The sequence below is a fragment of the Lycorma delicatula genome, chromosome 1 (assembly GCF_047948215.1).
Source record: "Lycorma delicatula isolate Av1 chromosome 1, ASM4794821v1, whole genome shotgun sequence".
In the NCBI taxonomy this organism is placed as follows: domain Eukaryota; kingdom Metazoa; phylum Arthropoda; class Insecta; order Hemiptera; family Fulgoridae; genus Lycorma; species Lycorma delicatula.
The window spans coordinates 327161435-327176010 of NC_134455.1; the positions used below are offsets into that span (position 1 = coordinate 327161435).

A 14576-nucleotide genomic window follows, 5' to 3' on the forward strand; every position below is an offset into this window, starting at 1 on the left:
GCGATAGCAATCGGTCCATTGTTTAATTCTATAGCGTCTTCATCCCTTGTCATTGATTTTCTAGTCACCTTCTCACAGACTTTACTATTGTGTAACTTCATTTATTATTTTTTCATTCTTATGTCTGTATTGTTTAGATTAGTTTCTTTAGTCTTTTCCTCAAATGGGTCTCAACTTTTCTCATCTTTTATAGCTTTATTTTGTGAATATCGCTGTTTGGTTATCATTTAGCAGCTTTCTTTAGAATAATTCTTTTATTGGTCAGAAAAAAAACATTTTAATATTTTCTTTTATAACACTTTTCAAGCTTCCAGCAGTTCTTTGATCTTTGGGTCGATGAAATTGCATAACTTGAGATAAAACAAAAAAATATTTAATTATTATTCATTACTGCCTCCAAAATATTATTGCTACAGTCAATTACTAATTCATATTTATTATTATTTATTTATCTCTATTGAAGTCACAAATTATTATCACTGGAAAATTATGAAATTCTTTTTCTTTTATTTTTTTTATTTACATGTACATGTACAAATACTCAATTATACAATTGAGTAATTTGAGTATATACAATTATACAATTGCATTTCATGCAGTGAAATTTTATTAATTGCAATTAATTATATAAGAAAAATTTAATTTAAAATTGTTTGATTTGTATTCTACATTTTATGTTATTAGATGTCATGAATGTGATTTGGAAATACCAACAGAATGTTCACAGAAATTACATTCTTGTGTTGAGTTCATTAAACAGCAGAGAGACAAACTTGTAGTTCCTACACCAAAGAAAAATAGCAGTTCCTCAGCAGGTTAGTTCATTTTTCTATTTTTGATACTAGAAATATATGTTCAAAACAAAACATGCTATGGCATTGGCAAGTGAAGATTTGAAGGGACTTGAAATATGGCAGATGAATTAGTAACAGAGTTGTTACAATTAACTTTACCAGTGTCCATGTGCACTATCTATCTTTTGCTGTTGCTCAGTCCTGAATAATATGAGTTTTGTTGTGTGTTTTCATGAGTATGAATAAAAGTATAAAAGGAGAAAAAATTAAATTATTTTTTTATTTTTCCTCTTCTGATCTTATGTGCATTTGAAACTTGATGTTGAACTCCATTAGTCAAAAGCAGAATTCAGCTCTGTATACTGTACCTCAGGGAGTAAACCTTGAAGTTTCTAGTTAATCGTAATAAATTAGTTTTAGTTCTTTAGTTATTGTACATAATGTTGAACTTAAAAATTATCTAATGAGTTAGCTGTTTAGACTGCTGGTTTACTAAGGTTTGATTTTCTAAAAAAGTATTTAATTAGATTTTTAGTGTTTTAGTTTTGATTTTTAAAATTGATAAGTCAATATTTTAAGATTTAGGTTTTCTTAAAACTGTGATTTATTATTTTCTATTTACTAGTACACAGATTTTTTTTTAAGGATGCCAGTTGTCTTTTGTTATCTGCTCAATTCTTCATTAAAGTTCTGCATAAATCATAAACTGCACTTTTTTTATCATTATTTTATTCATACTATTTTTTACTTACAGTATAATATTGTAGGTGCTTTGTTGGATTTATTCACATATGGATTTGTTTCTATCATGTTGTGCTTGTCATACATTGTCTTTTTTTTTGTTTCTATTGAATTTAAGTTCAAATTTTTATTTCTTCAGGGCATATGTTTTTAACTTAATATTAAAGTTAGAAATAATGGTTTACAAATATTAGACTATCCCATGTGGAGATCGGCAAAGAACTCTACGGAAGAATGATATCATCTGTCTTACATCCAGAAGGTTCTGCATTCAAATTCTGGTCGGGTCTCTTTTTCATGCACTTCAGAATTCATCTCATAAAAACAATAAAGTAGGATGATTGTAGTTTGGCCTAAGCTCTATTGCCAGAATGAATGAATAAATAAATAGAATACACTTTTTTTCTTAATATGACAGTAAATTAGAGATTATCTTGTGAAGGGATAATAAAAATTAAACAGTTTAGATCCAATTTGAAAATTAATATAAAATCTTGGTCTCTGCATTGTATTATTGTTAAATTACTGGAAAGAATTTTTTTCTTACTATCCAAAAAATTTCTTAAATGTTAAATTACATAATAAACACATTTCTGACTTTGTAAATAAGCAAGTGTTCTTGATGATTTTAAAAAAGAAAAAGCAGCAAGAACAAAAAAACTCTGCTATAGATGCAGAAAGGGTTAAAGTATGAATTTCTATGGCAATATTTTAGGAGCTCATTCTATAGCTAAAAATAGGAAAAAAGTTCATATAAACATAAGCTGAAAACGCTTCATTAGGGAGTTATGGCTAGCAATAGATTTCACCTGGATTTCGATTCCCCTGGGGAAATGAAAACTTCACACAAAAATTGGGGATAAAAAATAACACATTTTTAGGTTTAATGTAAGAAAACTTTGTTAAATAGTTAAGTTGTATTTTTCTTCGATTTAAAATGAAGAAAATTTAATTCTGAAAAGATTCATGTAAATTACTTAAGAAAAAATTCAATAATAACAAAATATAGTTCCGAGACCTGTTACATACAAAACTTACCTCTAAATTTACCCCTTAATTTGGGTTTCAAGAATTACAGTCGCTTAATTTTACCAAAAAAAAACTTGATTTAAACCACTATGTATTTATCCTGATTGTACTATTCTGTACATCAATTTTTTGTGTATTGTGTAAAAACAGCAGTGTATATTTTAATGAAACTTGGATGAAAAGTAATTCTTAACCATGACTGAAATTCATTCTATCTTTTAATTAAATTATTTGTTGGAGGCCATTCTCATGTTAAAAAAAAAAGTTTAATCCTTCAGAATGCATTTAAGAGCAGATATACAAATTCAAAAACAAAGCACATGAAGATGCAGTAACTGTAGAACCATTTAATTTTTTAAGTATCATTTTCTTTAGATACTGTATTTGCCTTCTACTATTCAATGTTTTATTTTACATAATTAAAATTCATTATGATTAATTTATTACAGGGGTTGGTGAGTTTTTTAATGTAAACATTTTCAGTTGTAGCCAAATGTAAAATTTTCCAAAAAAATTGGTTATTTTCAAAAGTGGTTTGGGTTTGGTTAAATTTTTGGCACTTACAAGAATAATATTTGAAGGTGCTGTGCCTAGGAAAATTTATTGGGAATTTTTCCCAATTTTTATTGGGAATTTTTCCCAATTTTTATTGGGAATTAATCAAAGTTATGCTTTATTAAAAATTCACAGCCTGAATATATTTTCTTATGAAAATAAATGTGTAAAGATTATGGAAAAATCATATTTGTTTAAACTTTTTTCTGATAATCATATTTTTTGGCTTTAATAATAGTAAAGATTTTTTTGAGTTAGATGTCTGTATATGCGAATGTTTATGTGGTTAGTGTTGAATATTTAATGTTTAATAATAAATTGAAATTTTTGTATTTATTCTGGAACAAGTGCTTAATAGGAAGAATGTGTAATGAAAAAGTTTAAGAAAGACCAGTAATAAAGAAAGTGAATGTGGTGCAAGTAAAATTGTCTACAATACTTTTTTATTTTGTAATATAAATTCTTTGATTATCAGTAACCAATGTAATTCTTGTATTGGGTCTAAATTGTGTAAGGATTGATAGGTACAGGAATATTTATTTTTCACATTGTATATTATACTGTATTGGGTTTTGTTAATTTATTTTATATTTTTGTGTCATATAGGTTCTTCACCAAATGGATCACCAGTGAACAGTACAGTAAAAGCTAGTTTTGTTGCAGCTCCTGCTTATAAACAATTTTCTACCTCAGGTGTTAAAGTGAAGGTAATTAATTATTATGGTCATAAGTCTGCTGTTACATTTTATAGCTAGTTTGTTATGTACTTAGTTAAAAAACTAGCTAAGTTAATTTTCTTTTTAACATTTGCAGACTTTAGAATTTGTGATAGTTTAAGAAATTCCTCTAAATCAGAGAAATTGTAGTTCTTAGTTAAGATTTTTAAAAATTTTGTATGAAGAAAAATATTGTTTAAGTTGATGTACATAATCCACTAGTTAGAAATTCGTATACTTGTTTTAATGCTGTACGAACCAGATTCAAATGTTTCAGCAAAGTTACTTTTTAGGTAAATATGAAAATCCTTTTACCATTTTATTCTGGTAATTTGAGGTTGAATTACTAGCATTATTCTAATAAAGGTCAGTCTTTACCCGGCCAAGATGTATATCTGATATCTACCATCCTCACCTAATCGGGAAGTTAAAGTGCCTATATTTTTAGATTTCACTTTACAAGTTAAGGTATAAAATTGATTATCAGTATTAATAAATAACAATTTAATAGAGTAATAAAATGTAACACACTAATCAAGAATTCATATAATTAGTTTTCATATTATTTACTGTTATTAATTCTGTAATAATCATATTCAAAAAATAAATAAAAAAAATAGACTTTTAAACTGTTCACATTTGCGTTTGATATAGGTCAGTTAGTTAAGTCATATTTTCTGGTCTGAGCAGTCACTTGCCCTTAGAATGTAAAATAATTACAATCTACGTAACAGTTTAAATAAATTTCCCAATCTATAAACCATTAGGAGGTTTTACATTTTATTTTTGAATTTAAATTACCACTTTTTACACTAATTTGTTCAATAAAACATTGCTTGAACGTTAGATTTCTTTTACCAACTTGCAAAATACACTTGTTCTTGTTTAATCTTTAAAAAAAATTAGGGTTGTTTATTGTATTTATTCTTTCTTATCCTAATTACATTGATAAACATAATTTTTGTTTCCTAACATGCGATACATGATTTTAATCTGTCTTTTGATGCTGAAAACGATTATGAACTCAGAATCTTTCTATTGCCCACCATTTTTGAAAAATTTTTAAATTCTATTTAAATGATTTTTTTCATTTTTCAACATATAGTTAACATTTTAAGCTCCTATATTGTACTTTGTTAGCTCATTTTTTACTGTTTAACTTTGTTAATATAATTTGTAAGCTATAAATAAACGATACTAGACAAAGAGTTAAATCATATCATAGACACATATTATGACATCATATCCAATACTGAAGAGTGAGTCTTCATGGTCAAGATTAATCATGTCTGTGCAGGTCAAAACATGTAACTGAAAACACAGCTGTGTTGTTTGTATTAAGCACTGGATATAGGAATGAATTAATTTTTTCAGTCTTATTGCTGTCTTAAGTTTGTTAACAGTGCAGTGTCATGTCTCGAAATTGTGTAAATGATGTTGATGCCTTTTGTTATGTATGTGGTGAGTTTACCGTAAAATCAAATAGAAAAAACATTACACCTTTAAATAAAAAAGCATATCACTTGTACTTTCAGTGTAAAATTGATTATCAGGATAAGACGTGGGCTTCTCATATAGTATGCAATAATTGTTCTATATATTGAACAGGATGGCTGAAAGGTACATGGAAGGCTTTGCAATCTGGTGTACCTGTGGTTTGGCATGAACTAAAGGATCATGTAACTGATTGTTACTTTTGTATAACAAGTGGGTCTTGAATTTCTAAAAAATCTAAACATACTGTAAAATATCATTAATTGCAATCTGTCCTATACCTCACGGTGAAATTATTCCAGTTTTGAGCCACCTGTGAATGTATGTTTCGAAAGCAGTGATGAAAAATCTTGCAGTATTTTGATTTTGAATTATCTTCCGATAAGCCACATTTTATATCGCGAGTTGAATTAAATGACTTTGTTAGGGATTTAAATTTATCAAAAAATCAAGCTTAACTGTTAGGATTTACTTCAAAAAATACAAACATTTTGGGCTTTCAAATCCGACAAAAAGAACTTTCTCAGTACGTTATTGCTGAAAATAATTTTGTCTGTTGCATAAATATTGATGAGCTTATGTTGCACTTAGGACAAATTTATAAACCTGAGGACTGGCACTTTTTCATAGATTCGTCCAAGTGTAGTTTAAAAGTGGTTCTACTATACAACGGTAACAAATATCCTTCGATACCAATCGCTTATGGTATTAATTTGAAAAAGACATGATGTGATGAAAGACGTTCTTGAAAAAATAAATTATAAAAAACAGATGGAACATATGTGATGATTTGAAAATTATAGCTATTTTGTTAGGCATGCAGTTATGCTATACTAAGTACCTGTGTTTTCTTTGCGAATGGGACAGCTGAGCTAGGGATAAACACTATGTTACCAAAGAGTGGAAGAAATGAGACAACTTAAAACTCTAAATGGGAAAAGTATTATTATTCATGAGCCCTTAGTTGAACCCAAAAAAATAGTTTTACCCCATCCATATCAAGCTAGGACTAATGAAAAATTTTGTAAAAGCAATGAAGAAGGATAGTCCTGGATTTTTGTGCATCAGGCAGAAATTTCCAAATGTAAGCGAAGGAAAAATTAAAGAAGGAATATTTGTTGGTCCTCAAATAAGCGAGCTGGTCAATGATGATGTGTTTAACTCGAATGTTAAATAATGTAGAAAGTACAGCTTGGGCTTCATTTGAAGATGTTTTCAAAAGTTTCTCGGCAAACAAAAATCTGACAATTACCACAACATTGTTAATCAACTTCTTACTTCATACAGAGCTGTGGGATGTAGTGTGTCTTTGAGAATACATTTCCTCTTAATCATATCTGGATTTTTCCCTGGGCAACTTCAGAGATGTAAGTGACGAACACGGTGAATGTTTCCACAAAGACATTTCAGTGATAGAAAGCCGCTCTAAAGGGAAATGGAATACTATCATGCTAGCCGATTACTGTTGGACATTAATTTGGGATGTGCCTGAGGCTATTTATAAAAGAAAAGCATCAGTGAAATCATTCTTAACACTTGTATGGCCATGCAAAATTATAAATTTTACAGATTTTAACTATATTTTCCCTCAATTTTTGTTTAAGTGTAATTTATTTAAAACAAGGGTGATAGAAAAATAGTATTTACAAATCTTTAATGTATGCAAAAAACAATTCAAGTAGTGTTATCACACTTAGAGAAACATTAAAAATTTTCTTTTGTCATAACAGTGTTATTAACTCCATTATAAGTATTATTGTTCTGTGTGTAACGTAAATTTCTTAACAATTCTAAATGATTTTTGAGTTTAGTAAATTTTTTTTTTATTTTGACGATGATACTTTAACAAGCTTAAAATTATAAATGTAAAAAACAATTTTAAAATACTTAGGTTGTTGACAGTAATAGTGCTAAAAATAGGTAACAAAAATTAAAACAATTTTATATTTACAAATTTAAATCTGTACTAAAATATAAATTTAAAAGCGATGATTTGAAATATATATTTTTCAATAACCATGGACTGTATCCACAAGTGAATTATAAAATTTGTTGGTCTTTTCAATAAGAAGGATAATAAAAATTTTCAGCTTTTTGATCATTTTTTACTTAGTGGAAACCAGCATTATAATTTTTTTTCTATTTGCCTCTTATTTTCTACTGTATTTATAGTGTCCATTTTTCATTTCCTTCTAGAATGTAAGAGCTTGTATTTTTTATTTGAAACTAAAAAAAAACTTAGATCTCCTAATTAAAGATAAGATTTTTGACATTGTGACATGTCCCCGATGGTTCACTGCTACATTAAAGTTGAATATTTTTCATCAGTTAAAGCCATTAAATATATCTATTAATAACAACAGCTCTGACTGAGTGGTTTTGGGTAAAAATGATGAAATCTTAACTAATCAAACCAGTAGATATGTAAGCATAGACAGATCTGTTTGGAGGTACTTTATTTGACATATATGAAAAATATCTCATTACAGTATTTCTGTTTGTTCACCTTGATACTGGAGAAAGAATTTCTTTTAATTAAGAGAACGTTACAGAAAAAATTTCAAAAACCTCCTAAAATGACAAGATTTTTTTTATTTGTGTAGATTCTTTTGTGTTAAAAAGACCTTTCTACTATGAAATTTTATCGTATTGTACATCAAATGGTAAACACTAAAATAGAAGGATTAGAGGAGTTGCTGTGTAGGGTTTTTGACGCAAAAAAGGATTCTTCTATAGATAAAGTTTTTACATTTTATTCTAATAACTATGAATTTTTCATTTAAGAATGTTATTACACAATGTTCTGGGACCAGTGTCTTTCAGGTATTTAAAAACAGTTAATGGTTTCATACAAAACCTTCCAAGCAGCTTGTGAGACCCTTATTACAAAAATAGCTTATTACAAAATGATCAGGACTGGGATGATTTGTAATAAGTCAGCAGTTTGCAGATCTCCAGCCCTTTTAAGAGATCTTTTTGCCATATTCTTATTAAACTGTGAAATTTACAATCCAAAAAATTTGTGGGATAGATGTAAAGATATCTTATGACTTAAAGAAAATGAATAAAACACTATCCTGAATGACCAGCTTTTTTCTTTGATGAAAGTCGTATTGGAACATTGAGACAAATACAAAGTAAATTTAAAGCTTTGTCAAATAAATCGCTGTTCAATATTGATCTGTCATCTGTAAGTAATGATGTTGACATCAAAAGTAAAAATATTCTCTGTGAAATCCCAAACATTATTATTGAGCAAGCATTAAAAATCTTGAGTCACTTTTAACCGAAGCCAACACGCAATACACGATTTTGCTTTCAACTGTTAACCAGAATGATTTATCTGTTTTATTTTGTAATGCACCAGGCACCATTAAAACATTTTTAATTAACCTACTTCTTTCAAAATTTGGTATGAAAAAATACATTAGAAACAGCTACCTTATTACAAGGAGGAAGGATAGCTCACCAGTGTTCAAATTACCATTAAAATTCTCAAAAAATAAATATATATAATACATTTTGTCAGTCTTTTTTTCTAATTTAAATGCTTTATTTCAGGGTCTAACAAATTTAGGAAATACTTGTTTCTTCAATTCTGTGCTACAGTGTTTAGCTCAAACTCCTGGGTTAATTACATTATTACATGAAATGCAAGAACCAGGCCAAATATTCTCATTATCTTTGAAAAATGGTGAATCATTTGTAAGTATATGTAACTTTAAGAAAAATTTTATTACATCAGGTTTTTTATACTGCATGATTTTTTTTTACTTCTTTTTGTGTGAAAAATACCTATTTGAAATTGGTTTCCCCCCCGTTTTAGCTTTTTTTCTATTCCATAAAGAAACATTTCACAGGCACTTCATTATTGTTCTTGTGATTTGTTGGTGGGTCATTGTGTATGATATTCTTAAAGGGAATTACAAACATTTAAATTGAAATGGAAGATTGGTTGAAATTATTGTAATCCTTGGAATGAAAACATCTTCTCCTATATTTTTTCCAGTAAGAAATATTGCTTCTACAATATTTCTTGATAAATTTTTGATATATAATCTAGAGACATTGTAAAGTTTCGGTGGCTTCTGATTCTACAAGACTATAACAGTAGTTACTATCTTTAGTTCTAGGTGATGTGGTGGCATTCCGTTGATGTAGATGAAATTCAAAAACTCTGTTGGATACTGGACTGATTCATCTTGCTCCATTACAGTATCCATAGAAAGAAAAATCTTTGATGGTCTCGGAATGAGTTTCATAAATATTAGAATTTATAATGTTACGTCTTCATTGTCAGGTGACAAAAGTACCTTTCTCGAACTTAATGTACTTAATTAATAACTTCTGTCTAAAGTTGTGAACTCTTCAGACACACATTAATTTCATCAGCTGCTGTTGATTTTGGTATAACAGGAAGGGTTTTTCGGAAATTCCTGCAGGTGAGAATATTTTCCCTCCAAAAAGAGATGTATTTTTGAAAATCCTGTAATGTAATTGCTTCTAAAGCTTTCTGATGATACATTGTGCATTCATCCAAAACAATGAGATAACATTTATTCAATTACTTTGCTCTTCCTGATAATTTAGAAATACTGCATGTAACATTTTCTATATGGTCAATTCAAGTGGCAACTTTAAAGCTGAATGTGCTATTCGACCTCCCTCCAGTAGTGTAGCGGCAAATTCCAGATGATACAATAGCTATTGCAATTCCTTTCCTGATTCTTAATTCAGCCAAGATTAAGTTGATAAGAAATGTTTTACGAGTTCCACCAGGACATCCAATAAAAAACATAGATCCATTTGATTTTGTTGTGACATTAAAAACTTTGTTAAAAACAAAGTTGTATGGTTGTTAGTTTTTCCTTGTTCTCCGAAAGGAATCTTCTTAGTTCGTTTTCATCGTGACTTGTTTCCTTGTCAAACTCCAGTTCAATCACATGGAGAAAGCACCATGTTGAGATGGTTGAAGTCCTAATTCGGATAATGTTTTAGAGCCAGGATAATATGTTTCCTTGTCAAACTTTAGTTCAATCGCATCAAAAGCATCATGTTGGGATGGTTGAAATCCTAATTTGGATAATGTTTTAGAGTCAGTATCAGTGCAAACATTTTTCAACAAAATAAGTCCACGATTGTAAATTTCGCTGCCAAAAACTGCATCTGGATTAAAAATTTTTTTTCATGTAGAACATCTTCTGAAACCTCATCCTTAAATTGATTCTGTAGTGATTATAGTTGGTGCACAACAAATTAATATAATTGCAAGTAACTGTTGAAATTGAGAAGGTGATTTTGTAAGAATTGCATCAATCATTGTCTCTTTCCATTGATTATCATTTTCTAAAAGTCCCAGTTTAAAGTAAGCCTCTTGAAATGTGCAACAAATTCTCATGTTTATAGTACATAAGTCTGCACATCTTTCAGGTCCTTGAATATGATGAAGAGGCATCCTCAAATAAAAACACTTTGACTCGGATGTACGGTGTAAATATGTGACATAGTGTTTGATGAAAAATTTGGAAATCCAGGTACCAGTGTTCCTCTATGGTGTCAAACAGATTTTTTCTTTGAATTGTCCCATGTATAATTTGTGGGTATGTAGCAATATAATAGAGTTTTTGTGAAATTGTCATTCTAGCATAGTTTAAAGAAAGCAGTAAGTATTGAATCTGACAGTTTTTCTAAAATGTGGTAAATATTATAAGATGAAAAGTAAATGCTTTGACCATTTTCAACGTGATCACGGTTTACCGCTGGATATCTTTCATGAATGGCAAATCCAAAAATTTGCCAAAAAACTACATTGGAGCTTATATAACATCCCATCTGATATTGAAGCACTTCATCATGTGGGTTTTTATTATGTATTTGAAGAACAGCCATATCGCTAGCTTTGTTCACGTTATTTGCAGATACATTTGTTTGATCTCACTGAGTTGCATGTTGATGTAAGCATTAAACATCTTTGATAATAATGGATTATATGATATGATCCATTTATTGTCTAAAATCCAATTTTGATAAACATTGCTGATTCGGGTATATAGTTTGGCTGTAAATCCTGCGTTGTTAGGACAGCGTCGACAATATAACGGATAACCACATGCTCCTGTTTTTGTTGAATTTAAAAACATTTGCGGGAAGTGCTCGTTACAGCTGTTATTCTTCATGCATGGCGAATTTGGATTTAGCTGACCGTACGGTCCGTGCACCATATGCTTTGATACTATATCAAATAATTCAGGATCTATGTTGCTATCAGGTAGCTCTCTGAAATAATCAAATCAATGTCGTTGAGATGAACCTTTTCCTTTAACCAAATTAGGATATGCGCATGAGGCAAACCTGGCTTCTGCCATTCTACAGAGTACATCCCAACATACAAAATCTGAAAAAATTCCATGGTGAACAATAACATCCATCAATTTTGAAAGCTTTTGTTCTATATAGTCAATTCAAGTGGCGACTTTAAAGCTGAATGTGCTATTCGACCTCCCTCCAGTAGTGTAGCAGAAATTCTGGATGATATAATAACTATTGTGATTCCTTTCCTGATTTTTATTTCAGCCAAGATTAAGTTGATAAGAAATGTTTTCACTCTGGAAATAATATGGTGATCAGAAGCTTGCTCGTTACCTTTCAAAAGAATTTCAATTTTTGGCCATTTTGGGTAGCATGTAAAGGTAATAAATAGATTTGGATGTCTGTGGTTTTGAACATAAGTCATTGCATCCTGCGTATATGTGTGCATGTGTTGTGGACTGCCTGTAAATGATAATTGTAAATAACACCTTTTTACCTGTATCTTGAACTGGAACATCTTATTGTGTCGCATCTTGAAGGTGAATGTAGGTGTGTCTTCACATTGCAAACATTTTTGATTTAGTTTGATGTGCAATAGTCATTCACTTTTGACTTTTGTGTATATATCTACGACAAATTGATTTAATTGTTGTCTATATTTTAAAATGTAGTTGTCATGGTTAGTCCTTATCATTAAGTGGGAGCAATAGAATGATTGAAATGATATTTTCTTTGTTGTCAGTATTCCAGTGGTAAGGGTTTCAATATAATTGATGTGGTAACTGTCAGACCTGTTCCTAAAAATTAATGGGTATTGAAAGCAGTCATATGATCTGTGTGCGTTTCTGAAATTCGATATAAAGTTCTATCTCATCAGTGTGTCTAGATGTACATTCATTTCCAGTTGTTACTATCGCAGTTTCATCTTTGTTGGGGCATTGAACTTTCTTTCATGTCCCGCAGTAAGTGTCTTATCTGGCTGAATAAGTACTTTGAATCGGACATGATTTGTTCCAGAGCTGACTGATGATGATGTGAAGAAAAGATTACAAGCAGATTATTATTTCTCTGTTGAGGTATGACGTCATGTCTTTTTGAGGCTTGTAATTCGGGGTCTCCAATAAAGTAATCTGTAAAAAGTTTGGATTTTCACCACTTGTAGGTAACAAGGATCCCATCTGATGATAAATTTTTCCTTGAATGTGAAATGTTGATTGGAATTCTATTGGCAATTGATTTTTTGCACCGAAAGATGTCATTTGAAAGCATGAATTGTACTTTCTGATATTGCTTAAAAATTAATTTCAATGAGCATCAGTTCCAAATAATGATTTAAGTGGTTGTGGAGGCTTCTCAAGAGTTTGTAAAATGACCTTTCCTTTGTTGCAATAAATTCTTTCCGATTCATTTATGTATTGAAGAGCTTGACAGTAATCGCGAATGTTGACTATTAATCCAATTTTTATTTTCAGGTCATACCTGAAATAGTAATTACCTGTAATAGTAATTAAATGCACCTTTAAAAAGGTTTTTACTTGTTTTTTTTTTATGCACTTGCTGGGCACATGTGTGAAGCCGATCTTCCATCCTCTTCTTCTGAAGTTTCCTGATCTAAACATAATCTTTTAGCAGCTGTTCTGCTGCTATGATAACCAATTGAACTTCTTGGCATTCTAAGAAAAGTGTCAAAAGCAATTCAGTATTTTGCCATTAACTAAAGACAATCATACTCATGCCGGAATAAAGAGCAGTGGAACTTAATTCATAACTCATTATAATGAGAAATGCTGGTATTCAAAATTTTAGATAAAAGAAATTGTCTTGACAGGATCGACCATTTTATTTTATTTTTAACAATCTGTTTATTGTAACGCATTATATGAGACCACACAGATAAATGTTAGGAACTTGGTTGATAAATTTTATACAATTTATATATATATTTAAAAATTTCATTTAATTTTCAACAGAAAAGTTGATAAATTTAAACAAACTTTACTTATATAGCCTTTACTATTATTACTATTTTATAATGTTATTATGTAACCTTATAAAGCCTTATAATGCTTTAGTAGATGCCCTTGTGAAAGAGACATAAAAAATGACAATTTGTAAAAAGATTCATTTTTGAATTTTTAAGACAAAATTTCTTACTTTTTTTAATGTTTAAACTATAATCTCTCTATAAAAAAGTGATAGTGGATGGGTTTGTTTGTTTGTCATATATGCTCACATTTTTATTTTAGTTGCTATTAGTGCAGAGCAGTCCAATGATGTTGCACCTGGTGGCTGCACATGGCTCTCACCAGAAGTAGTTCGTTGTCAGTCAATTTACAGATTACTTAATTTAATTTCTAAGCATAGATTATTTTTATTTTTTTAGCCAGGAATATAATCAAATTAATCAAAACTTATATTGACTTATATACTCGTAGCCCTGAATATTGACTCTTTAAAATTTTAATTTTAGATGTTAAGTAATGCAACTGCTAGGCAATGACAAACATATAGAAGATAATATATATATATGTTATATATATATATTGATATTACAAAATGGTGAAAAAGGGGGTATTTTTTACCTTTTTTAGTTGTAACTTTTGAATTTTGTTTTAAAACGATCCTGAAGGTGTGGATATGGGCCCTGTAATGTTTTGTTAATGTATGTTTAGTTTTGCAACTGCAAAATGGTTATAGACAGAATTGGTATAATTTGTTATATACACAGATTACATAGTAATATTTGAAAAGATAAATATCGTAACAACCGCAAATTGTAAATTTTCAAAATACTGGTTCTTATGTCTCCTTTTTCAAAATTATTGCATTTTTTTTTTTTTACTGATAAGGCTTTTGTAACTTTTATTAGTATGCAACCTGGTAGTAGATTATAGATTGCAACCTGGTAGTAGATTTGCACTATTAAAATCATAGCCTG

The 14576-nt window shown here is 29.5% G+C and overlaps 1 protein-coding gene across 7 annotated transcripts in view; it reads left to right on the forward strand.

Moving 5' to 3' along the window:
* Positions 1-14576, forward strand: part of LOC142334232 (ubiquitin carboxyl-terminal hydrolase 16-like) — an 89629-nt gene that overhangs the window by 18912 nt on the left and 56141 nt on the right. For all 7 annotated transcript variants that reach the window (XM_075382086.1, XM_075382090.1, XM_075382089.1 and 4 more), the window contains exons 5-7: positions 685-815; positions 3726-3826; positions 8891-9034. In XM_075382086.1, coding sequence (XP_075238201.1) covers positions 685-815; positions 3726-3826; positions 8891-9034 — 376 coding nt within the window. The remainder of the gene's footprint in view (positions 1-684; positions 816-3725; positions 3827-8890; positions 9035-14576) is intronic.